The sequence below is a fragment of the Hermetia illucens genome, chromosome 2 (assembly GCF_905115235.1).
Source record: "Hermetia illucens chromosome 2, iHerIll2.2.curated.20191125, whole genome shotgun sequence".
Lineage (NCBI taxonomy): Eukaryota > Metazoa > Arthropoda > Insecta > Diptera > Stratiomyidae > Hermetia > Hermetia illucens.
In genome coordinates this window covers 100,097,766-100,125,061 of record NC_051850.1, presented here as the reverse complement: position 1 = coordinate 100,125,061, position 27,296 = coordinate 100,097,766, and the positions used below count along the sequence as shown (strand labels likewise).

The 27,296-nt window shown below is 38.3% G+C and overlaps 1 protein-coding gene across 2 annotated transcripts in view; it reads right to left on the bottom strand.

Moving 5' to 3' along the window:
- Positions 1-928: 928 nt before the first annotated feature.
- Positions 929-27,296, bottom strand: part of LOC119649134 (SEC14-like protein 2) — an 89,158-nt gene continuing 62,790 nt past the window's right edge. Inside the window, exons 2-11 of one of the 2 annotated variants that reach the window (XM_038051140.1) lie at positions 15,981-16,050; positions 15,878-15,921; positions 15,531-15,639; positions 15,264-15,473; positions 15,117-15,197; positions 7,607-7,806; positions 7,396-7,541; positions 1,750-1,841; positions 1,488-1,642; positions 929-1,426 (exon numbers count right to left, since the gene is read on the bottom strand). In XM_038051140.1, coding sequence (XP_037907068.1) covers positions 1,391-1,426; positions 1,488-1,642; positions 1,750-1,841; positions 7,396-7,541; positions 7,607-7,806; positions 15,117-15,197; positions 15,264-15,473; positions 15,531-15,639; positions 15,878-15,921; positions 15,981-16,050 — 1,143 coding nt within the window. In that variant the 3' untranslated portion in view covers positions 929-1,390. The remainder of the gene's footprint in view (positions 1,427-1,487; positions 1,643-1,749; positions 1,842-7,395; positions 7,542-7,606; positions 7,807-15,116; positions 15,198-15,263; positions 15,474-15,530; positions 15,640-15,877; positions 15,922-15,980; positions 16,051-27,296) is intronic. The other variant, XM_038051139.1, reaches the window with a different exon arrangement.

Sequence of the window (27,296 nt, the reverse complement as noted above, 5' to 3'; positions counted from 1 at the left end):
TATGAGGAGATGCTAGATAGTTTGGTGTTGGACGTTAGAAACCATAGCCCTAAAATTATTGACAGTGATTTCAACGCATAGGGTTTAGGCTGGGGAAGCTGAGTGACGAACATCAGGGACCAGGGTACTAGACAACGTTGGATGCGTGGCGATTTTCCAAGGGCTAGACTCGATCGCCGGTTTGGCTTACCTCAGTACATCATTGGCGAGAGAGATGGTCGGACGGGTGAGTGGACACTATCCCCACAGTGACAACCAGGTCATCTTTTTCGACATTAGAAACGGAAAAACGGACAGTCGAATGTGCAACAGAAGTGGAAAAACTAGGATAGCTAGCTGGTCCACTGTAGCTTTTCAGTGGGTCACGATCTGGAGGGAACGGCGCTGGAAAAGATCAGCCAGCCATATCAGCCAGCGATGGCGTTTCCACCACAGTAGGAAACCAAACTAATGGTGCAACCAGGAAATTTCGCCGCTGAGATCAGCGGCCAAGGTGGGAAACCAGAACATCGGCAGATGGAGAAAGAACACACTTACCTTCGAAGTAGACTTGAGAAAGCCATACAGGAAAATAAGTGGAATTGCTACAAGCAACTGTGCCTTGGGGCAAATACGAACCCGTGGGGCGCTGCTTACAAGGTTATAATGAACAAGATTCATAGGGAAAAATCGTTTCCCACAACAGGAAGAAAATGGATATCAGCCAATGGATGTCTTCTCGATACACGATGTGACAGAGGAGGAACTACCAGAAATGTATGAACGAATCGGGGATTGGACGGTATTCAGTATAAAGCCCACATGGTTTGGAAGGAGTGTTTCCCGCCAAGTCGAAAAGGCAGAGGTTGATTCTGCTACCGAAGCCCAAAAGCCACTTGGCGCGACCCTCTTCATATCGCCTTATCAAAAGAAATTAAAAATCAAAAAATACCTTAATTTCATAACATTTATTTTTAATATTTTTAACGAATTTAACAGTTTGTTTCAAACAATATAATTCGAAACCACAGATAAAGGTGTACGTTAGTTGCCAGAACTCAGGAAGTAGTTATGTGTTTTTTTGTTAAACTATTATCTTCTTGCCAACCTGTTGCAGTTTGATTCCTTATGTAACTTTAACCTTTCAATCATTCAAATGATTCATTCGTGCAAAATATCTAAACACTATCCTATAGTATATTAACCATCACAGGATTGTTCTGCATAAAAGAAGTATTTACAGTAAGACTATTTTTTAAACCACTAGATACCCGCTTGCATTATTGCCTTTTTTAGTATATAATTTACTTAATTTGTAAGTTTTCAATTTGATCATTAATATCATCAGCGCCTTTCTCAAGTTCTTCCAATGGAGGAGTGATTTCAACGCAATACTTCAGTTTCTTGCTTCTCAGATAACTGTAGGAATTGTCGAACACGACAACATCTGAAAAGGAAAATTAAAAAAATCATCGAATTTTTCTTTTTTCTTTAGTGAAAATTCTTACACTTGGTTCCTCCACGACAAGTAATGTAGCCGGCCTCGTCCATTTCGTTTGAGATAACCCTCGTGAGCGGCACTTCGGAATGGCTTTCACCAGTTTTATTGTCAACACTCTTAATACCAAAGCGGATGTCATGGTCAATGGTGCTAAAATCCCAGCTACAAGAATATAAAATCGATTTTAAGTAAAAAAAATAAGGATCAGGAAGCAAATTTTAAATTTGATTAAATTCAGACTCATTCTGTTAGAGCTTGATTTTTGTCACCTTGGGCCCTATTATCTTTTGCGAATCCTGACAAAAATAGATGGCAACAGTTATCCCATTCATTGAAAGAATTCTGAGCACTGATTCCGTGTCTAAATTAAATTAAAATTAAAGGGACGGACATTTTTTTTACAAAATATCGGGATGTATCCAAATTTGAAGGGAGGGTCACTTGTAATTATTGTGGCACTCGGCGATCGTCAAAATGGACATCAGGTTTACCCATTAACAACCATGAAGGTGAGCATTGTAAAAACCCAAAACAAAGCGGGGAAGTTGACCATACAGGTTCGCCTGCCCTTAACTAAAATGAATTGTGCAGCACGGTCAGTTTGGTGCGGTTGTGACAATTGGGAACTTGTATGTATAATTCCGAACATATTCTTGTATTTATTTATTATAGCATTTATTAATAATACAAATTGTAATCTTAGAAAAGAAATATCTAAATTTTTCTGATAATTAATTTTGTCGTATATTTGCAAATTAACGATTGATTGGATGATTTCTTCTCTTAGATATTTTTATTGTAACATCATTATCATCAAGAATATCAGCTATCAGGGCATCGTCGTTAATCTGTACATGGCCGAGTAGCTGAGAACCATCGATATTGTATCTAGTTTCTAAGATGCTGGAAAATTTTCCTGCTTTATTTTTATACTCGTTGTTTTGAGTCATGCGTTGAAAAGAAGGCAGTGGCAAACAGTCGTCGTCATCCCACTCAAATTTCCCGAAACCTTTGAAACAATTTGCAAGTATGGTAGGAGTGACATTACGTACGTACTGAAATCTTTTTGTTTTCCAAAAGTTACAAAACTTTCTTTTAACTGTGATGCACCTAATGAATTTCGCATAAAGGATAATTCCCATGACCCTGGGTTGAACTTCACCCATCATATTCTTGTTCTTACCGATCAACAAAGTTGTAAAAATATCCTCTGACATACATGACCTCAAGTGGTTAAAGCGTTGGTCTGTTTTAGCGGGAGGTCACGGTTCAGATCTCACTGGTGGCTGAGGGATTTGTTATTGTGATTAGTCGGATACCGGTCGCCTCAGCTGTGAATGAGTACCTGAGTAAAATCTCCTACAGTGTGCTGTAGTGTATCGTTAGAGCTTTGAATGAAGTGCTTTGACACACTTCAAGGCCCTGATCCAATATGGATTGTTGCGGCGACGATAATTATTAGTATACACGACCCCCTGTTCGCCATATAATTGACGGTGCGGTCTCATCTCTTCAACGAATACATCGTCAAAAACAATGAGATTTGTTTACTCTCCCTATTATTGAAGACTTAAATTTTTTGACCCAGCCATGCTGGCTCCAATCAGAAGGGTAATTTACGTTTTCTTTGCTATGCTTTCTGTTAAAACAATTATCTCCTTTTAGCACTAAACTGCCTTTTGGTGAACACCCGTAAAAAGGACTGTTATCGTATGTATTTTGCAGTTTGCAGTGGAACGACAGCCTAGCCAGTCATCCAGCACTTCTTGGTTGCTATACCCTTTCCAGATATGATTTTTCTATAGATTCCACGAATCGTAGTAGTGAGCCAGGCTCTGAAAGTATGCCAATTCAAGCTTTTTGCTAATTTTAGGACTTTTTACGTTAATATTGGTCCTCCTTTCGAAAAAAACTTTTTCAATTGTTCGCTGGATCGTGAAAACCACCCTTCGATTTTGACTTCAAAAAATTATAATGTATGAAATATTTCCCCAAAGTTCGAGAATATACTTCGACTAAGAGAAATTTTCGACTTATAGGAATTCGAGGTAGAGAGGTAGGTAGAGGAAATTGACGGGAACGACAATGAAAGATCAGAAAATTCGAATTAGGGAAGGCTTAGAGGGGTTTCGACTTAGAGAGGTTCGACTGTATATGGCTGCCATTTACCCCTCGGGGAAGTATAGCATGTCAACCACTCCTACGCGCCATCATTCGCGGTTATCTGAAATGCGCTACTATTCCCTCAAACGCCCGAATTCCTTCTTTACTGTTCTGCGCTAAGTGCCCTTGGGTCACCCACCCGTCGGCCATCCTAGGAGAGTGGATTTCACTGCATGGTGTAGCCAACAATGCAATTGTCGCCCATCCTTAGTCTGTGACCTATTCACTGCCACTGCCGCCTCCTGTTCAAATCGCGTGCGAATGCCTGTGCGCCGAGCAATTTTTTCGTTTAGAATAATATCAGGCCAGTGTACTTCCATGATTGGACGCAGAAAAGTATTGACGAAGGCTTGAAGTTTATAAGTAACAATGGGGGTCACTTCCCATGTGATACTCAGATATACTCGTAGCAATACACAAAAAACACTAGCACAGAACAGTATCAATTTAATCTTGGTGTTGAAAAAATTCACTTAGACTTAGACAAGGCTGAGAAAATGGATCTGGGACTGTTAATGCGTCGGGCAACATCCAGTTCGGTGCCACGGTCAATACAATCACGCTTCCTAGATATACAAATTGATCGACGCCTTCAATGCTTTGCAAATTAATGCAGATAGGGAGAGTGTGATGACCCGTCAAACTAAGAACCTTGGCTTTGTTGGTGTTTATTTTCAGTCCAACTCTATTTGCTTCTCTTTCCAAATTCAGAACCATTTGACCAAGGTCCATGACCCAGTGCCATCAGCATAGTCGAGTTGTATGAAGAAAGATGTTATCGCCCACTGAACTTATCCATGTCCTCCGGACAGTACAGCATGAAGAACGTCACCGATGATATGAAAAAATAATATCGTTGACACGATGTAATCCTGCCGGAATCTGATTTGGGCCTAAAAATCCTCTGACATTTTACCTGGGTGCAGCATGCGACATTTTGCACTCTGATAATAATTATTAGTTTTTCCGGAATAGAGTAGAACCTCCCAAATATGGTACACTCCCTGTTTACATTATTGAAATCTTTCTCAGGCGAAGCGAAGATCTAAACTCCGTGCTCTGTTCGAAAATGGTCCGTAGGGTGTTAATGTGGTCAATGCAGGAGGATTCGGGGTAGAAACCATCCTGTTCTTTGGTGCATTCCAGGATTATTTTAGCTATTCCGACGGCAGGAAACACACAATACAACTGTTACACTCAAGACGGATATCCTCCTTGGGAATCTTAACGGTCATCCCCTCCTTCCACTGGATGGGAAAGGTTTCGGATACCTAGGTTTTCCATATGAATGCAAGTATAATAGTATATCTACAGTAACCGCAGATGCAGCCATGAATAACTTTACGGAGGAACCGTCGAATTCAGCGGCTTTACTCCTTTTTGAGTACATTGATATCTCTTCTGTGTTGAGGAGCAGTCCGGATTCGCACGTTATGGCGCCTAGCCCTTTCATCGACAAGAGGTGGAACGTCACATCCGGTGACGAGACGGTTAAGAACCGTGGTGAAGTGTTATATCCACCTTTTCAGTTGTTCATCGTCATGGATGAGAAGCTGACCGTTAACATCCTTCACAAAACTGTTGATACAACTCATTTAACTTCCACCTGTTGCCACTTTCAGTCACGCTGCCCCCAGCGCAAAAGTGAGGCAGCGTCTGATGAGTTGCCGCTACCCTAGATTAAACCGTTAGTCTCCTTTTTTAAATTAACTTTTTAATTCTTCTAGTTGTTCAAAATTAATATATTTAACTTTAGTTTTAGCAAGAATATTTTATTTTTGGTTATTACATTTTAACTTTTTATTTTATTTTTACATTTTCAACAGAATTAGAAACTTTTGTTATAAATATCTTTGTAATTCTATTGAAAATGTTAAATTAGGAGTACATCTTCATTCCGTGATTGACAAGCAAAATCTCCAATTATTTTTCAAAATTTAAAAATCAATTGAGTCTACTTCACGCGACAACGATTTCTCTGTGAAGTAGTCCCGCTCTTTCAAATCGAAATCAAATCAAACCTCGTCACAGGCTGCTCCTTCTTCCAGTGTGCCCGGTATCACTCCGCTACAGGACCATCAAAAGATTTGTAACCACAAGCAAGCTCTTTCGAGATGCAGTATACACTTCTGAAATCATTGCCTTCTGCGGCATCTTCCGCTTCCCTGACCAGTGCAATAGCAAATTCTCTTTTGTCACGGCACACATTGCGCTGAACTTCCCAAGATTTCGTTTGGTGTCGATGTTCGAGCTTTCAATTTCTTCCATTCGTCGATCCGTTTCCACGATTTCGCAGTAAGCCAGATCTTATGATACTTCTTTGGGACGTAGCCGACGACCTGCATAGCACTCGAGAAAAGAGTATCTTTTATGGAGGCCTAGTGCTCATCGATATTCTCAGGCGGGTTACTCAGTGTATTTGCCGTCCCATCTGCAAGATAGTTCTTCTCGAGTCACAACTGGTACATACAAGCGGTTGATGGTGAACTTTGGTGGATTCCAGCTCTCCAACCCTGGAAGAAGTGGCGGACGCTACGTACAAGCAAACGTAAGCGGCCGATGTCAGCACCTCGCTTATTAGCACATCCAAGCGATAACTCCTAAAATCTACTGCTGATCGCAAAGTGGTCGATCTGATTAGTCATGCTATGTCGGTTATTTGAAACTCCTTGTCCTTGTAGCAAACTCTGTGCTCGAACAATGTGCCACCAATGGCGATGCGGTGGAAGTTGCAGAAATCCAAGAACCTTCCGCCATCATTGTTACGATCGCCAAGACTATGTTTCCCCATCACATATCCGAGCAAGATGTTGTTAGAGCAGACCTTGGCTTTCAGATCACCGATCATGATAACAATGCCACGTCCCTTGAACTGCGTGTTATTGTTCGTAGAAAGCATCCTCTCCACTATAGGACTGTACAATTGCGATGCTTCTTAACTTGGGTCTGAATTTTGTAGTCAGAAGCCTTTAAGAAACTGGCTCCAAGGTCGAGAGAGCACGCAACCCGACATTGGATTCGCGTCTACTGGCACTTGTCCTTCCAGAATACAAAAGTAATTTGGCGCATGAAGCAGGCGATTACTCTTCAGAGTTTTACTTCGCTAGGATCCAGAATGATTCGGTAGCAACAAAGTTTCAAAATTTGTAGGTTGCTAGCCCACAAATTTCTATCCCTTTTAGTTGCCTCTTACGACAAATAGGGAATACTTTGATTGTATTTTTAGGCCCAAACCCAGAGGCTGCTTTTCCCAATTTGGCAAACAAAATGAACAGTATCCGCGTAACTTGCTTATTTCGGCCAATGTCAACTCACTTTTTGTACTGAATAATTTATCCATTTCGATTTGTCATGCCAATGTGACGCCACAGCACCGTTCGACTAAGCTCAACTCATTCCAGAGCGTTTTCAGAGATGGTTAAATTTACGCATTTTGTAATCGACTTTCGCCGTTAAAATTTAATTTAACAAACCAGTGATAATTTATAATTGCATGTTTTGGAAGGAAGCAAGGAAATCTCATCGAAGTATGATAACCACGACATCCTGGTTTAATGAATCTAGACATGATAATAAATATGTACATCTACTTTTGACTAGGACTAAACCGTCGACTAATATGAATCTTATTGAAAGGTGGGCCCGAAACCAATATTTAGCACAAGGAGTTAGAAATGAGACAACCTCGTGCTTGGGTTTGCGTTAATTTGCGTTAGTTTAAAGGTAGTGCAGCGAAGGAATTATTTACTTACCTCAATACGCTTCCCGCAATATCACAATTTAATTCAATTTTCAATTTTTTCCCCTTCTCAATGACAGTGTCAATGTAGTTTGCATTATTGTTTTTATCGTCACGTTTCGTATACATTTCCTCTGGGACTTTTCCTCCCCAGCAAATCTAAAAGACAGTGTAGATGGTGGAAAACTATGGCGTTTCCTTGCGGTAAAGAAAAACGGCCTTACCTTCGATTTACACTTTGGGTCTCCATCTTCATCAGTCAATTCCCCGCCATAGTATTTGGGGAATATCTTCGGGTCTAGATGTTCGAATAAGAGCTTTTGCCATTTCGTTGAACCGTGGTTGAAAATGCAGATTTTGCTTCTCGTATAATCATCCATGAATTTTTTAATGAAATTGAAGGCAACAGAAAATACCTTTGGAGCTGAAATACAAAATCTTTTATATTATTTGTTGTCATGTTCTATATTAGATTTAGTAAAGGCTAAAGGCTAGACTTGAGTCCTTTAACTTGGGCGACCAAAAAGGGTAGAAAAAGGATAAATATTTGTGAGCCAGCAAGTGGCATATCTCGAAATTTCAGCTGTTAATATTTATCTTCACTTTATTCTTAGATGGTTAAGTTGCATTAATAAAATATTTAATTTAAATTATTATATTATATTATATTATATTATATTATATTATATTATATTATATTATATTATATTATATTATATTATATTATATTATATTGTATTATATTATATTATATTATATTATATTATATTATATTATATTATATTATATTATATTATATTATATTATATTATATTATATTATATTATATTATATTATATTATATTATATTATATTATATTATATTATATTATATTATATTATATTATATTATATTATATTATATTATATTATATTATATTATATTATATTATATTATATTATATTATATTATATTATATTATATTATATTATATTATATTATATTATATTATATTATATTATATTATATTATATTATATTATATTATATTATATTATATTATATTATATTATATTATATTATATTATATTATATTATATTATATTATATTATATTATATTATATTATATTATATTATATTATATTATATTATATTATATTATATTATATTATATTATATTATATTATATTATATTATATTATATTATATTATATTATATTATATTATATTATATTATATTATATTATATTATATTATATTATATTATATTGTATTATATTATATTATATTATATTATATTATATTATATTATATTATATTATATTATATTATATTATATTATATTATATTATATTATATTATATTATATTATATTATATTATATTATATTATATTATATTATATTATATTATATTATATTATATTATATTATATTATATTATATTATATTATATTATATTATATTATATTATATTATATTATATTATATTATATTATATTATATTATATTATATTATATTATATTATATTATATTATATTATATTATATTATATTATATTATATTATTAAATTATAAAATATTTATTTTAAATTTTTAAGTTAAGATTTCCGATAACTGCCCAAACTTATTAAACAAAGGTCTCTTGCATAACTCCAAGTAAAATCTAATGGTTTATTAAACCCAATTCAACGCAATTATAAGATTGACCATTACACAAATCTCTATGATAATACTTTCTCACATCCTAATTTAAAATTAAATTCTTGCAATATAAAATGGAGTTAGTGATCAGTGGAGTTGGAATGAAGTTTTTAATAGATTAGCGTCGTCTAAAGCTTTTCTCCCTACTTTCCGCATGTAATATATTCCTATTACCGTTGGGAATGTTACCTTTTTACTGAATTGTTAAAGAGTCTGGAGCAAACTGAATTAGGTCTCAATTCTCTAATTAGTCTGTCGAGCCTGGCAATTTGGTGTTTGGTGTATCGAGTCATTGATATCTGATCAAACTCCTGATTCACTCAGGTCTCCACTAGTCGGAAAATCTTCTTTACCAATCATGGCGGAAACACTGCCAACAAACGGAGATTGTGAAGGAGGTAGAAAATCCCGAAAGGCATTACAAAAAGGATGAGGTAGGACATAAAATGGCGGATTACTTCGAAGAGAAGATTCTATTTAGGGAATATAATTCGGAATATTGGAGTAGCTGACGAGGAGATATTATGCCATCCTTTAGACCACTTGCTGGGGACAAAGGACCTTTACTTCAAGATACAAACTGAATTCGAAACCAAAATCATGGCTGCGATGTGTTGGGTAAAAACGGAGGCAGCTCGCAAGTGTACATAATTTAAGAACTGCCGAAATGTCCACCTAATCAAATCCTGGTATTCGCAGGACTGAGTAATGAATGAAGCCAATACGTGAAAATGGCTATTGAACCAGAAACTGTGGAACATTTAAAAAATACTGTAATTACTTGAATACTTGCAAGGTCATTGACGAGCAGCAACTGCTGCACTGATGATATTGAAGGAACGACCTGACCGCTGCCACCGAATATATGAACTCAAAAATTGACGTGGAAAAATTTGATTATAGGTTCGTAGTCGCCACAACGGCCATGTACATATAAGATAGTTCGCAACTATGCAGTTAGTTCAAAAATTCGACCATTGTACGCATATCATACGTAAATTCGCGTTTTTGAAGAGAACATGAAATATCTCCAAAATTTTCATCAATTACCTTTTAAAAAATCAGGAAACCGGAAGCTGGACGCTTCAGGTCTGAAAAGTTTTGTGTATTTCTTATATAAAGGCATTTTAGTGTGCATTTATCCCATGAATACGTAGCACGTAATATATGCATGTATTATGTGAGATCATCCACTTTCGGGGGATTATGACTTTCACAGTTTCGAATTTGTAAAGAAACGACAGCTTTGACTTATTATAACTTTGTTAATAATAGTGCGATTTCCACCAAACTTGGTAGGATCACGCTCCGCATTATAGTCTACATTACTGTTTTTTTCGTTGTGCTAGGATGGATTCAAGGGGTTTTTTGCAACCAATTACCAAAAAATATAGTAATATACTATTATCAACTTTATTTGAAAGGATATCGGTATGAAGGGTATTTCGGAGCCTAGGCACCATACAGTGGCAGTCTTGAGATTTTTCTCAGATTTTTCGGTTGGGCAGTTTTTGAGAATGGGCCCGTTAAAGAAATTATCACTTTTGACCCCCGCGCTCCCCACCTTTCCAACAAATGTCAAAACTAACACTGGCTTCGGAAAGTACTAATCGAGACCTTTCATTTGATACCTCACATTGATGAAAAAAAATTCACACCCCCCTTTTGCATGTATGGGGACCCCCCCTTTAAATTCATCATAGAATAGTGTAACCCATTATAAGCGTGAGCGTTCACAGTTCCCACCTTTCCACCAGATTTGGTGTGAATCGCTATAAACATCTCCGAGAAAAATGCGCATGACGGACAGAAAGACAGACAGACAGTAAACCGATTTTAATAAGCTTTTGTCTTACACAAAACCTGAAAAACTACAGCCAGTTAGGTCATAAAGAAAAAAATCATTTTTAATACTCACGAAAATGGAAAATGTACAATAAGAGCCCGTTCTTTAGAATGCAGCAAGTTTCCCATACTTAGCCGATTCTACTATCAACGTAAGAGCACAAATCGATTTAATTCTGGGCACCGAGGCGTTCGAGGATGTCAGTTACTATATCAGAAAGGAGAAGCCTTTCATACCCCAGAAAGCGAAGCTGAGTGGATGCTCTTACTCAAGGTGCCACTTAAATTGTCATAACATTCTCATCAACCTATATCAACCACAGACTTCCGCAACGTGGAGTGAGTATGAAATACTATACCAGAGTTCGGCGATGCACGAAGCAGACGGGTGATACGCGAGGATTCTACCATTGAAGGACGAACAAATGACGACACCACTGGGAGGGGCTATTATCTAGCACAAGGTAACACAAGGGTACATCAAGTTGAAGCATGAAGAGAACAATCCTTTTCATTGGAAAGGATAGAAATGTCCCTTACCTTCCCCGTCATCAAGCGAGCAAGCTAAAAAGCACCACAAAAAACCGCGCGCGGTTTTTAATGCTTCTGTCAATACAACGGAAGGTGTAAGCTTAAATGAAAAACTGCATGCTGGAGCCAAACTGCAAGACGATTTGGCTTAAATTTTGGTAAAATGGAGATAATATAAAGGACATTTCATAAGGACAACCTCACTATAAAATTAATCAATTTATGAAGAAATTTACAATATACTTCAAAGTGAATAAGAATACTGCATTCTGCTACTAAAAGGAACTATCAGTAAGTAAAATTAGCCATTTTACGCTAGCAGTTTCTGGAAATGTGCTTCGGCCGCTCATCCCTCCCAGAATCTCTGAGAAGTTTGCACTCTGCCGCCTAATAATAATAATAATGGCATTGACAAAAGGCGACAATCCCATTACACAATGGAACTCATTATCCGAGAATGTGCGACGCGGTTACGAGAAGAAGGAGAAGGCGCAGAAAAGTGGAGGACCATTGCAAATTTCTCAGAGATTCGAAGAGGAAGGAGCGGTCGAAGCACATTTCCAGAAACTCAATAATGGTGCGTAAGCTTCTAATCAACACATCTGCCGGTAACTGGTTATCCCCCGACTCAAATTATCGTTTGAGATTTTCTCAAGCTCAGATTAGCATAAAAGCAAAAATTCTGATGAGGCAAAATTTCCTCCCCTAGATTTTAAGAAAAGTCGAGACCGAGTTCCAGCTATTGAAGACTTGCCGCGTCCTTCGCTAGATTCATTATTCCCAAGCAGTTGTCTATAGCTAGATGATAAAGTAGCGGCATCGCTGAGTAGTGGTGAGCTGCTCGACGATGCGTTATTGTTGGTTAAGGTAATGAAGATAGTAACTTCACTTTGCAGTTGGACCAAGCTGCTGAAGTCACTCAATGATTGTGTTGGTTTGAATAAAAAAGAAGCCGACACAGCTGGAAAACTAAGTCGTTCATCAAAAAGCTGAGACTCAGGATATCAGCGAACAGCCTTTAACTTAGGGACACGTAACGTTAAAGGAGAACTTCGCTGTGCTTCCAGGGGTATTACTCCGATTAAATTCCATTATGGGGGAGTAGCTCAAAATGACTTTCAGAAAAATGTCCACAGAAGGAGGTTTTTCGGGGCTTCCGAATGAACTCAACCTGCTGGAATGCTATTCCAGTTTCGCAAAATTCATGGGAGTGGTGGAATATGTTACTCCATTTTCTTCGATATTGGAGAGGCCCATTATTGCATTCCAGCATTCAAGATTTAGATTAGGAAGATCTGGAAGATTTGGAAGATCATAAACATCCGATTCAAAATTATTCTAAAAACACAAAAATACTCTTCGTGGAAACCCCACAGCAACTGGCAATCTTTTGCTGTCATTAGAGATGATCAACGGGTAGTTTATGACGAGACACATCGATGCCTTACCTTCGTAAAGTAGACGAGCCAACGTTCATAACAGTCGATGAGTGATCTGTCAGCAGTCTGTATTGCACCAAGTTGGCCTTTCTTGCACTGTGGCGTGGGCTATGTCGCCCCCATTCAAAGCACGAATATCAAAAGGCCATTAAATGACGACTTAGAAAACTCTAAAACCAAAGGTTTTTTAGCCGCCTTTATCTAGATCTACATCGATCACTTCGCTGGATCACACAATCTCATGGACAAGGAGGCAATCGTATCAGCAACGAATAAGGTCGCAGCGATGTAGGCAAAGAATGGAGTAACGTTTTATTCTTGTCGCAACACCACGTTTTGGTGACCTGTAAGAAATGGCTGTGAAATCGGCAAAAAATCATTTGGAATGTGTTTTCGGCGAAGTACGAATAGGTATTTGAAGAATTTAGTGTATTATACTCAAAATTCAAGAACACTTGTACCCCCTCCAATAATTTCAAAGACTTGGTGGCTTTGAAACCAAGTCTTTTTTTAGCTCAGCGTTCAATGAAAGCGATATCAGAAGTTGATAAGATACGGCGCAACTTGTAAGAGCGGTGGCACCAGATTAAAGCTTTGCATCAGGCATTCTGGAAACGATTTGCCCATCACTTTTACACCCGAACTATCATTACATCGCCGGGAAAATGGCTGCTGGCTCGTATTAGCGCCGTTGACTTTGGGGGCAATGGAAAAGTACGAGCCGTCAACACCCTACATCGTGGGTCAAAGAAGAAGCAGAGAATGGATTTTCAGTCGAGACAAATAAATCCAATGACATGTTTTCATTAGAGGGGCAACAATCGGCGGAAAGGGCCAAAAGAAGGCGTCACTGCCGGTTCCAAACCCTGTGAAGCGAAGAAGCAACGACAACTTTGTAATTTTTGCAGAACTTTTTGAATAGTTCAGTGTTTACGGAAGGTTGTAGTTCCCACTCCACTACCAGTCGACTCGGACCACATTGCCTCCTACAGAGTAACATAGCATACCTTTACGGTCCCTTTACGGTCTTGAATGAAGTGCTCTAACACATTTCAAGGTCCACATCCAACTGGACTGTCGCATCAACGATTATTTTTATCATTTCTCAGAGACGAAAAGTGGCAACATGCATTCGGGACCGGTCGTTACTCATTTTAGCCATCGTATTTGTATCGGTCGAGACCTGGTTCGTCCAAAAACTTTCAAAAAATGGGTATTAGGTATGGTAGACCAAGGCATGGTATCATGTCGAAAAGTTAGGCCTGTCTCCTATCATTTCAGGATGGATTTCAAAATTCAAGATACGATTAAGGACCGCAAGAAAATGTGTAGCGTCCTAGACCAGTCAAAAATAATATGCAACAAACCTACTGTGAGGAGCTAATAGGATATCTTAATTCCAAAATCAATGTACTACTTAGCGTCCCGGTTTTGAACAGGCGAAGGACAGGTCTGTTAGGGAAACTATTGGTAGCTTTTGGTGTAAACAAAGAGGTTTACAATGTCATCGAGAACCTCTGACACACACAGCTTACCTCTTTGCAGACCATGACCCAGTATAACGTACTGTTGAATGCTCAGGCAGAAGCTTATAACGCAGCAGTATCTGATCGATTAGGAAAATACATCAGGGAACCAAATGAACAACTGGTTTACCAAGGTAGTTTGAGGTTATATCTACTTACCTGGAAGCTGTAGACTATTTCGACAAGTGGGACAAGTCGATGTGGATGTGTTGGTGAGAAGGAGGTAGTGGCAGTGGCTAGGTAACACGATAAGAGAAGGCGGCAATACTATTGCGGGTTGTGGCATGCTTTGGAACCCACAATGCCAAAAATCGTCGGGTGAGTTAAGGCAGATTACCAAAAATTTTCAGCAATGCCGCATGGGTATGCTTCAAACACTATGCACACTTAGGGGTTTATGGTAACCAGATAAAAGGATTACCTCTTTTCAGGTCAATTGCGCATTTTATCTTTTACGGATTTCGATAGAACACCCACTGGGTATATTTGCAGTTGTAATTTGATTGATTGGTTGATTGGAAAGGCGATTATTATTTTTTATTTACTTGTAAATATTGGAATTTAATTGAATATTGTTAAGTAATAGATAGCCGAGACCGAAGCTGCATAACGAGCCAATTTTATCCACTGTTTGCAGTTAAGTATCCTTCATATTGTTTTTATTCTGTTCAAAAATCGACTGTTCGTATCTAATCAGATAGAATACTTACCGTTTATTATATAACAAATTTTTAATGTTTCTGGGTAGTGCAACTCATAGTTTTTCACCAGGGAAATAATCAATTCAGCAGCTGTTAAGATGAATTATGTTGACGTTATTGCTATCGACACTGCAGTTCAACCATTAAAAAACTCACCTGGCCTCCATGCGTATTGCTTAATGTTAAAATCAGTCATATCACATATCACAACGAACTGCCTAGCTAGCACTCCTTTGGTTTTACTTTGCTCAAAGCCAACCTTCGAGAAATGCTCAAGTAGTAAGACTGTTTTTCGTACAAACTCCGACGCCGAGGTGCAGTGCAAAATTCCATAAAGATCAAGTCCAGAAAATGGGACAAGGATGGCTGGAAGTACCCCGCGCTTAGTGGTATTTACTTTATAATTTCAATTTGTATATTTACTAGGTGATCCTTCGTTATCACAGCCGATGAGTCCATATGGAAGGTATTCTTTCAGGACTTGCGGCTCCTTCCAATTGGTACCTATCCACGTTTGCTTGTTTCGATGAGCCTTTAAAAAATGAAGATTAGCAATTTCATTGCATCTTAACATCCCTCAAGATTCAGTGTAAATATTACATGATCGGGCGGCCTCATATATGAGATTTGAAAACATTTTCTTTTACAAATACAAGATTGGGGAACTAAAAATGTACTTATAATTCTTATATGAATAGCGGGGCTCAGGAAGCTATTACATCGCTGTCTCCCGGCTATCAACGGGTACAAGAGAAACTATCCATACTTACACTTCGCAACATTTTTTCGGCAGCTTCTATGTTCCATTTTCTGGCTGAAATAAGAAGAATATTGGCAGAATATGTGAAGGTTAAGCAACTTCAAGTTCCTTACCTCTGAGCCAGCGAAGAAGGAAATAATCGTCATCATCTGGTCCCAAAATATCTTCAACGGTTTTTCGAAACTGAAATGAAAGAGAAAAATAAATATCAATTTAGGCTTAAATAAACAAACTATAAGTTATAGAACCAATAACAACAATTCTAGAATACAAGGAACTAAGAAAACTGAATATGTTCGACTTACAAATTTGCGGAAAATGTGAAATATCAAAAGAAGAAAAATCGCCTGGTTTTCTTTGACTTCACTTATTTGCATTTATTTCAATCCATAGAGTATGTTTCAGGCAGTTACTTAATTGGCAAGATATTAGACGCATGTCTCTAATCTTAAATAGAATATTATTTGGATGTGTGAAAGTTTGTACCTTGGCGTAATGAATTTATTAAGGAAAACCTTATCCGAACATCTATGTCTTCAACTTATCCTACCTTATTTATCTTATCTTTAGACGAACTTCTGAGTGAAATTATGCGGTGTTTCCAACGATTAATTAATTGAAATAATAAAAACTTGTTGTTTCTTTCTCGTTGGTGTGGATATTTATTCTTGCAAATACCGATATTGAGTGGATCCCCACCGAAGGGTCGATTACTTGGTCGCAAACCGTCTACAAAATGCGCACCTGGAGACCAACAACATTCTGTCCGAGGAGCAGAAGAGCTGTGAAGTCGGTTCAAGGGGTTGTAAAGGACAACGCATTATGGATTCGGTAGTTGTAGGACAGGAAACTAGAGGCCAAAGAAACCTCTCTAGCTGTTATATCCATTATGCCAGACGATCGATTATGCCAATATCCCGCATACCTGGCTAGTCGATGTCCTAGGTTTGTATCGCATTGATCCCAAACCAAGGAAGTTTTTGGTGACAGTCATGGAAGGGTGGCGTACCACCTTATCAGTGCGGCCATCTGAGGGTGCCAATACCTCAGAGCCTATGCATATTCGGAGGGATATCTTCTAGGGGGATTCGTTGAGTCTCCTTTGGTTTTGCATGGCATTTACTCCCTTTCATGGTTACTGAATGATGCTATAGCGCATGTTTTTGAAATAAAGTACAGCCTACGTGCTAAGTACGAACTGACACACTATATGTACTTAGATGAGATCAAGTTGTATGCTATTACTGACGATCAGCTTAGAATTCTGTTGCGAATAGTACACATGTTCAGCTGTAAGACTCGGATGGAATTAGGATTAAACAAGTGTTGAATTCAAGTCATCCACAAAGGTCATCACGAGTCGCATGCTGGGCACAGCATTGGTGACCTCTACATCTAAGCTATGGCCGAGGTAGACTTCTATAAAAACCTATGAATTCTGTAAGGAACCCATGCGCGATTTGATGATCTGAAGGATACTCCGTTGTCTGAATTCCTTCGACGTATAAAGCTGGTACTGAAATCGCATCTCTCGGGAAACAATAAAATAAGCGGATTGAATGTATTCGCTATCTCTTCACTGACTGTTGCATTCGAAAACCGTGGACGAAAACCGATTTGGAAAACGTCCAGCGGCAGATACAGACTACTATATCAAAATTCCGAATGCATCATCCAAAATCTGCCGTACAGCGGATGAACCAGCCTTGTGACATCGGAGGGAGGGGCGTGGTATATGTGGCGGCGCAACATCATCGCCAAGTCTACTTGCCACACGCTTATTTTTACAGCAAAGAGCAGGCGAGTCCCTTGCATGCTGCTGTAGGGCAGATTGTGGGCTGACTTCACTAAGCTTTCAATCCTAGAGTTAACTAGAGTGAAGTCGGACCAAGAGCGGCTCGATGAATGGAAGTCGAAGGCAATGCACGGAAATACGTGAATTGTCTTTGGCACCCATTTGTCGATTTGGATTTGTCGAGTAGACGGTTGTTTGTTGGGCAGCGCTTTGCTGAGACGGAAGGATTTATATGTGCCATTCAAGAGAGCGTGGTAGCCATTCGAGCTCACAGAAAGCGCATAATGAAAGAGCGGGTGGAGAACGGACAGTGCAGAATGAGTGGTTCGGCGTTAGAGACGTTGGACCATCTCATTTCTGGCTGCACTATAGTGACACGGGTGCAATACACCAACAGGCATAATTCTGTATGTAAATTGATCCATCAAAAACTTGTATACAAGCAGAGGCTGATCACGGAAACACGTTCGGTTAAGCGATATCAGCCGCAGGCAGTACTCGGTAGCTCTGTATATAGCATGTATTAAGTCCGACAAGTTGCAACTGACCACCACATAGCACACAATAAGCCTGACGTGCTGTTAGTTGACAATTCGGGTCGCTCCGTGTGTATTGCTGATGTTGCTATGTCCTATAATAGCAACACTAAACGAAAATACGTGGAGAAGACGATGAACTATGGGCCACTGGCTCGGGAAGTCAAAGAAAATTGGCGTCTCGAGAAAACGGTTGTAATTCTCATAATATTGTCAGGTACAGGTATGGTACCGAAATCCCTCATGGCTTCTCTTGATGTTCTAGGAGTCTCACACAGTCTAGTTCAAACTATGCAAAAATATACCACTCTGCATACGTGCTCGATGTTACGAGGGGTTCTAGACGTATTCTCTCATTAACCTACCATCGTCCACCACCACCAGCGCCCCTTTATAATTTAAGTATCGTCCGAGCCTAAATGGTTTGTACTTAGTGCTAGTATTATGTGAGACTGTGACAACTCGGAAAATATTAATAATAAGAAGAGATTGTGTGGAGTCGTATACTCCACAAAAGAGTGAATCGGAGACATATGCTTACGCAGTGAAATCAAACTTCGAAGTCCAAGGAGAAGCCCATCAGGGTTACATTCTGTCACCGAAACTACGCAGAAGAGAGGAGGAAGAGTGGACAGGTCGCCGAAAGTCATGATGGTAGGGGTTTATGGCAAACATACATATATGCCTTTTATAAGTCTCTTTCGTGCGAAACGTTTCACCATAGGGTCAAAGCTGTTACTGTACAAGACTATGATCTTGCCAGTCATTATATATTCCTGGGAGACTTGGGTTCTAAGCAAAAAAAACTTCGAACCCTTGGCCGCGTCCGAGAGAAGAATCCTCCGAAGAACTTTTGGCCCCTACATGAGGTTGGACGATTCCGTAGCCTACATAACGACGAAATCTATTAGCGATACTACGACCGTCTGGTTGTGGATAAAATCCGGCTCAACAGGTTGCGATGGGTGGGTCACTTAATCCGTATGGATGAGGATGATCCAGCCTGGAAAGTTTATAAGGGCAATATCTGTTGTAGCAAAAAAAAGACGACGCAGACCATGCCTGAGATGGAGCGATGGCGTAGGTCAGAACGCCAGACAGCTGTTAGGGATATCGAGTTGGTGGACCTCGTCGCAAAACCGGGGTGTCTGGAGTTCCTTATTAAGACAGGCTTAGACCGGATACCGGTTGTTGCGCCGTTGATGATGCAAATATGCCATATTAGTTTTTCGCTAGACTTTAAAAGGCAGATAAAAGTTCCTTGGAGATAATTATGGCTAGACTTGTCATCTTATATGTCCACACTGCCTCTGTGAGCTATCCATCGAAATGCCTCCTGTCGTTGAATTTATATCCAATAAAATAAAATAGCATATCCAGCTTGTTGCTAAGAAATATTCTTTTGATAAATGTCTAATTGTGTGAAAATAGTGCAGATACTATTTAGTCATGTTAGCAGTTACGTAACTAGGAAACAATGCAATTGAACCTCATTTATTTTCTATTGTATGCATAGTTGCTAATTTTGAATAATTTGCGGCTTCCCTGAATTGTGAACGAATGAATCTTACTTTTATTCAGTAATATTCTTCTAGAAAATTTTTTTGCAAATTGTATTCTGCTGATCATAGTCTCTACCTTAATTTTATAAATACAGTTTTCTAGTTATGTAAACATAATTTTTTACTCAGTGGTGGAATATTTTGAAAGGTAATGATGACATGTGGTGTTAGTTTAAATACAATACGCACATAGTACCCTAGCGCGTGAGAAAGTTTCCTACATTCAAGTTGAATGCCAAATTAACTCTACTTTTACTGGCAGTTATGCATGTTTGAAACAATTACACTCGCGTGCGTGCACTTTACTAATAAAATACCGCCTTGAAAAGTGGAGTAATTAAACTTTATATTTTCATTTACGGAAAGTCGAAATTTAACGAATCATGAAATCTCTGGTGGAGATGTTTATAACCTTTGCTGCTTTATGGTGGTCGTATATCTATCCACTCGTAAACTTTTCTTCCATTATTCACTCATTCATTCGTTGTTAAGAAGGCTCAGGTCTAGTTCCGTGTTAAATTGATGTGAATTGCTTATGCAAATAAAGCATTTTGCGTTATATTTAGAATCGATAATTTCTAAAGAGATTATTGATTCTAAAAGTAAATCTCGCTCTCAGATTTTAGGAAATATTTGGTCATTTACTGGAATAAGATTTTCTACGAAATCTATTACAGGAATTTGTTATGAGCTTCTAACAATTCAAAATGGTAGTTCAGTATCTTTTCCGGTAAGGAATTCTCCCATTTAAATAGTCAAGGATACTTCGTTTACCATTATTGATGAGCAATTGATCAACTAAGTAAGAATGGTTTCGCTAGGCACACATTATATGTAAATCAAAACTTTACAAAAATGGTGATATCTATTTAGTTCCTGATTAATTCTTAAGGGTTCTATTTACACTAGACATTTTCACTATTAGATTTTCCATTTTGACCGATTTGTGGGAAATCGGATATTTATGTTTTCGTTGGAAGCAATTACAATAATATACCACTGAAAGGGAACCCTTTCATCGAATACAGTCATGTCTGTGGAAAGTTGCGATAGCATTGTTCTAATACTTGCCTCCCTTTTGCCGACAGATCGTTGAAGTAAACTGCGGCGGGCAGTAGAATGCGACGCACATAAAGGTTTGACAGCAACGGTTTGAGTTCATGATTATAACGCCAAATAGACATATTTTTGATGAACTGATTAAAATTGAAAGAAGTTGCGTAGATGCTGATGTATGATGTACCTGGTTTCAGTCCATTTCCCAAAAAATAGTAATATACTATTATTAAATTTATTGAATCACCATATAGTGGCAGGCTCACGATTTTTTTCAGATTTTGGGTTGGATTTCTGAGAATGGGTCCGTCAAAGAAATTATCACTTTTCAGCCCGCACCCCTTTGTGATCAATATCAAAATTGATACTTTTTCAAAAATTTTGTTGTTTTTTTATTTTTTTTTCAAAAGTCATCTTTTGATTGAAAATAACCTTCTTGTGTCTCCAGGGCAACCGTTTGACCTTGCAGTACAAGCTTCTTCTGAATTGCTCCCTTGGAATCGTAGAAACAAATCAAATGTGTTTAAACTTTTGACTTCTCGTGACAGCTTTTTTTCCGATCTGACTCGTTTGGGAGCTTCTATTTGTCACTTCGCCGCTTTATTTTGGCGTTATATTGAGACCCCCTCCACCACCAGTAACAATGCTGTACTTGAATTGTTGAATTCGGAGCAATTTTCGGTCATCAGTCAGCTTGTGTGGAAAAAAGTGAGCATAAACCATCCTGAGTTCTAAGTTTTTAGTCAAAATGCGATTATATTTGATATTCTATTACCATGTATCGTAACGAAGGTTTTGTGTACAAATAAAATCTTATTAAAATCGATTCACTGTCTGTCTGTCTGTCACACGCACGTTTCTCCAAAACGGCTAAACCGATCCGAACGAAATTTGGTGGACATATGGGAACTATAAAATCCCACAGGGAGTGAGATAAATTCGTATCGAATGAAAAGTCTCAATTAGTACTTTCCGAATCTGATATTAGTTTTGACGTGAATTGTAAAGTGCGCGAGTAAGGACTCATTTTCGTCTCACCCAACTCAAAAATCCTGCGCTTAGATGAAATCTAGGCCTCAAAATATGTCCCATTCCGATGTCTGCTCAAATAAGCTTACTAATAGAATAATTTTGGAAATTTACTAAAAAAACCTCCTTAAATTCATCCTAGGACTTGCAAATTTCGCACCAACATAGAGAACGTATACACGTTCCATCTGCATGGAAATCTGGCAATTAACGCCAAAGTTATAGCATGGCAAACTTAGCAGTTTCGCGCGAAGTTACTGCTTCCAAAACCATGCAAATAATACGCTGACGTCATAGTTAATGAGAATAATTGACATTCGCGCGAAATATTAAATTATTAATTATTATTATTAAATTAATAGTATTAATTAAAGCCTCATTTATGAAGAATCTACTACTATCTAAGCCTCGAGAGATGTCCCGTTCCGATATCTGCTTAAATAAACTTACTAATAGTATATTACCAAATTGACTGAAAAACTCCCCTTAAGTTTATCCTAGGAGTACTAATTTTGCACAGGCATAGAGGACAGTTTCGTGCATACGCATGCCAAATTTCATGAAAATCCAAGGATGCTGTTAATTCGCACGAAATTGATAAGTTTAAACTGCTTACTTTGTATTAGTGTCATCCTAAGCCATACAAATAAAATGCTGTCTTCATAATTAACGAGAATAATTGACATACGAGTGAAATAATAAAATTCCATTCGTGACGAATCTACTTTTCCCCAGCCCTTTTTAAGGTTTTGTGTGAAACAAACAAAACAAGGTGGCCTGTCTGTCTGTCTGTCTGTCACACCCGATTTATTCGGAAACGGTTGGACCGATTGTCTGGTGTTCCCTTTACATGCAGTAAGTGGCGCCATCTTGTGTTAAGTTTAAGGAGGGGCTCCCCATACATGTGAATGGAGGGTGCAAATTTGTTTTTCACAGAATGTAGCCATGTGGGGTATCAAATGAAAGGTCTCAATTAGTACTTTTCGAAACTGGTGCAATATTTGATATTGGGTGAAACATGGAGGAGTGAGCGCTCGAAATATGACCCCCAAAAAGTGTAACAGGTCTCGTTCTCAGAACCTATCCAACCGAAAAATCTGAAAAAAATCACAGTAGCGCATCTCTACGAAATCTAGGCCTCAAAATATATCCGGTTCCGACATCTGCACAAATAAAGTTAATAATAGTATATTTCCACATTTTAGAAATTTACCCGGCACCCCCCTTATGTTCATCCCAGAAGTACAAAATTTGGCATGCGTGTAATGAACATAATGCACAATTTGGTCAAGTTTGAAGAAAATCCAATTATTATTAACAAAGTTAATGGAGGTGAAACTTTACAATTTTTTGTGAATTTCGTGCAATCTACAACCTTGATGACGTCATCATCACATATCAATTCGTCGGTACCACAACGAAATGAGTTCTTATGAATTGGGTCCCAGAGAATTATTTTGTTTTAGTTTTTTAGTTATCTGTCAACTAGACATGTGTGTATGTAGGTATATAATAGATGCGTGCTAATGAACTTTGCGGGTAGTGCCTAATTCAAATAGATATAAGAAGTAAATCGGAAATATGGGTACGATCGATTTATATACGTGCATATATGTGTACAGTATTCGGAAATAGACAGTTTGTTTGTTTAAGGTGAGCGGAATAACTATGGCTGTAATATGTACGTATGTCTCGTAGTTTGGAAAAATATGAAAGATTATGTTGAATTTGTAGTTATACACGGATAGAAAAATGTGCGTTGAAATTTCTTACATAAGAAGAACACAAAACCTTTATACCCGAAGCATGAGCTTCCGGTATTCCGACTTGTTTTTATCTGTTGTAGGTTGAGTTCTTCACATTTGCTAATAATATTAAATTCCGAGTGTGACGTGTATGACTATTGACTATTATCAATACAATGCTTCCGATCAAATGATTTATTTAAATCGCTTTCTAAAAAATAGAGGCGAATCGAATTTTTAACTATGTGCCACGAAACTGTCCTGCACTCATCGCTCCTCGAATCTTCTTATTTTTACTCAGCTTTTGTCCCATTCACAAACGAGGTCGACTCGTCGTGATTGGTTTCGTAATTTTATTTTGTCAAATGTCTGATCTGGATGTAATCGCGAGGCTTTTCAATCCCCATATAGCGTATCAAGCCACCGTTGTTTCGGTCGGCCTTTCGGTCGTTTACCATCGACTTCGATGTTCAGACCAATCTTGGCAAGTGAATTCTCGTTAGCGCGAATTGCGTGACCATACCATCGAAGACGCCTCTCTCGCAGTTTTTCCACGATCGGTTCAACCCCATATCGATCGCAGATAATTTTATTTCGGATGTGATCTAAACGTGTCACGCAACTAGTCCAAAGTGACATCCTCGTCTCCATTACTGCAAGACGCCGTTCATTGTCTTTTATAGTCGCCCAGCGCTCAGAACCATAGAGAGAGACAGGACGGACGATATTGCGGTAAATTTTAGATTTGAGACGTTCGCTGATACGTCGATCACAAAGAACACAAGTTGTGGAATGCCACTTCATCCAGGTTGCGTTAATGCGTGAACCAATTTCAATTCGTAGTTCTCCACTGGCTGACAGCATAGCATTGACCCGAGACATTTAAATCATTCAGTTCTGGGGAGGTCACCACCGCTAACATAACTGTGCGATTTAAATATCTCTCACAAAACGTTTTATACCTGAAGCGTGAAGCTTCTGGTTTCCCGACTTATTTATATATTCACGCTAAATTTCAACGTTACTTGGTGTAATCACGAAACTTTTCTTACCGGGATGTACGTCATTCTCGATGTCATCGATCACAACTTCACACAACTTTCTTTGAGTTGCTTAAACCACTCATGGACTCTGCTGCTCCTACTCCCGTCAAAAGATAGGGTCATGGAAAATGGAGATTTTGAAAAAGTCTCGTTTACTTTGCAACAGACGTTGCATAGCCAGCACTGTTCTGCAAAATTGTGTGCCCCTAAAATAAACTTGGGGGGTTTTCGAGTAAATGTATAAAATATAGTAATATGCTACTATTAACTGGGAATATATATTAATGGGATATATTTTGAGGTCTAGATTCTGTTTAGGTGCTCCACTAGTACCTTCTAGTTTAACCTAAAACATGCGAAATAATATTAAAAGCAAATATCTTTTTAAGGCGTAATCTTCCTCAATTTTTATTGAAAACTCACTCTTTTTTAAAGGTGGAAATTTTTAATAAATTTTGAACGTTTTTGGCTTTTTGTATAAAAAATATTATAAAATTTTGGATTATTTCAAATGAAAATTAAGGGCACTAGGTTGTATACCGATTTGACATTCCGAACATGTCCTTGCAACAAGTACTAATATTACTGCTATTTTTTGGACAGACACGTTGACAGGCAGAGACAACGCTAGGCCATTCATTGTCCGTTAAGCAGTTGCCCTCCTGTAAAGTTTTGAACGGAAAATAATTACCACCGACTGCCCCTACCCTGTAGCCTAGATTGCCACCCACTGATCACCACTTATTTCCTTAGTTGAATTTGGTTCGATGGCGTCTTATTTTGAATAGAGATAGAATGAATGTCACAGTATCTAAGTCACCCACTTCTTGTGGTTGAACGCTAGGACGTAGATAAACCACTACTAGGGAGAAATTTGAACTATTCCAATGACTAACTAAGAACATATAGGAATCGGGAGGAAGGTATCGAAAAAACCATCTGGTGGAACGCAAACAGGTACGTGCCAATCCCTGTAGTAACTGCAGGCAAGGCGCTTGTCGCTTAAAATGTCAAAATCGAATGGGTACTTTGCAAGCTTCCCGATCAACTATCAATGAAAAGCTGAAGAGTTGAACGTGTGGCGAAGAACGCCAATGAAGTGCATTTCTTCTTTGCAGGATAATGATGGATACCAAGTGTACGGCTGTCAGAATAGCTATTAGTCTGATGTGAAAATGGTAATTTTACCCTTGAAATTAACCCACTGCGAAAAAGCCCAAATGCTACTAAAATAAATCGTTTCCGAAAAAGGAGTCAATATCCCTGTAATCCGCGAACAATAAAGTATCTCCATTGAATCATTTGAGAAATAGACGCAACTTAAAACCTTTGCTATAAGAGGTTTCGAGTTTCCCTATGTGAGGAACGATGAGTGCAGGACAGTTTCGTATGTATATAGTTCAAAATTAAATTGCCCTGAATTTTTTAAAAAGTCATTCGCATAAATAGTTTGATCTGGAAATCACTGTATTGATCATCAACCTCATACAATTATTCTCGTTAATTTTGACGTCAGCATTTCATTTGCATGGCTTCAGATGCAGTAAATTCGCGCGAATTTTATAAGTTTGAACTGCTATGAGTTTGCCACTAATAGCCGGATTATCATGAAACATGGCATGCGTATGCGATAGTGTCCTCTATACCAGTGCAATTGAGTACTCCTAGGATGAACTTAAGGGGGTTTTTCGGTTAATTTCTAAAAGTTGGTAATATACTATTAGCAAGTTTATTTGAGCAAATAATCGGAATGGCACATATTTTGGGGCCTAGATTTTTTCCAGATTTTTTGATTGGGTAGGTTTTGAAAATGAGGCCTGTTACACTTTGATGTGCAAAACTAGTATCAGCATCAGGAAAGTACCAATCGAGCCCTTTCATTTAATACCCTAATTATATTGAGTAAAAAAAATTTTAAAACCTTCCTAAGCAAAGGTGGGAGGGGCTTTTAGAATCCACGTAAATTTATATCATTCTCTGTATGCGTGGGATTTCATAATTCTTATTTGTCCACAAAATTTCATTCCTATTGGCTCAGCCGTTTTGGAGTGTGTGTGACAAATATACAGGGAGACATCGGTTTTGTTTTACACGAAACCTTAAAAGCAAACATTGTGCGGTGTGGGCTTGTGGAAATCGACGTGCGTAGCCAGTAGTGAATAGCCGCGAACAACCCCTTTGTAAATATTAAAGCTGAAGGTGCCTATATTTAGAACTGTTTGGTTGGTTATACCGACCGTCAAGCTTTCATAAGTACTAACCGAGATCTTTCACTTGCACTTCACTGTCCATATATTCGGTAGAAAAAACTCAGCACTGCATATGTGTGTTACAGTTCCCACCTACTCACCAAATTTCATATCAATAGATGCAGCCGTTTCTAAGAAAAGTGCTTGTGTCAGATAGACAGACAATAAACCCATGGATACTGGAAATGTATAGAAGGGACCAGCATTCGATAGGTCATTATCTTTGTTTGTGTGTCGGTGTTGCACAGTTCGCCAGTACCCCAAATTCAATGCGGGATCGTCCTCCCTCCTTCCGTCCAGTAATGTGAAGACTTTGTTGTTGCGCAAACGGTGGTGAGTGGCAAAGTATGGGAAATGCAGCGTAGTTAACATCGTGCGTTGCTCAGAGAAATAAAAGCTGCTGCAAATTATAAC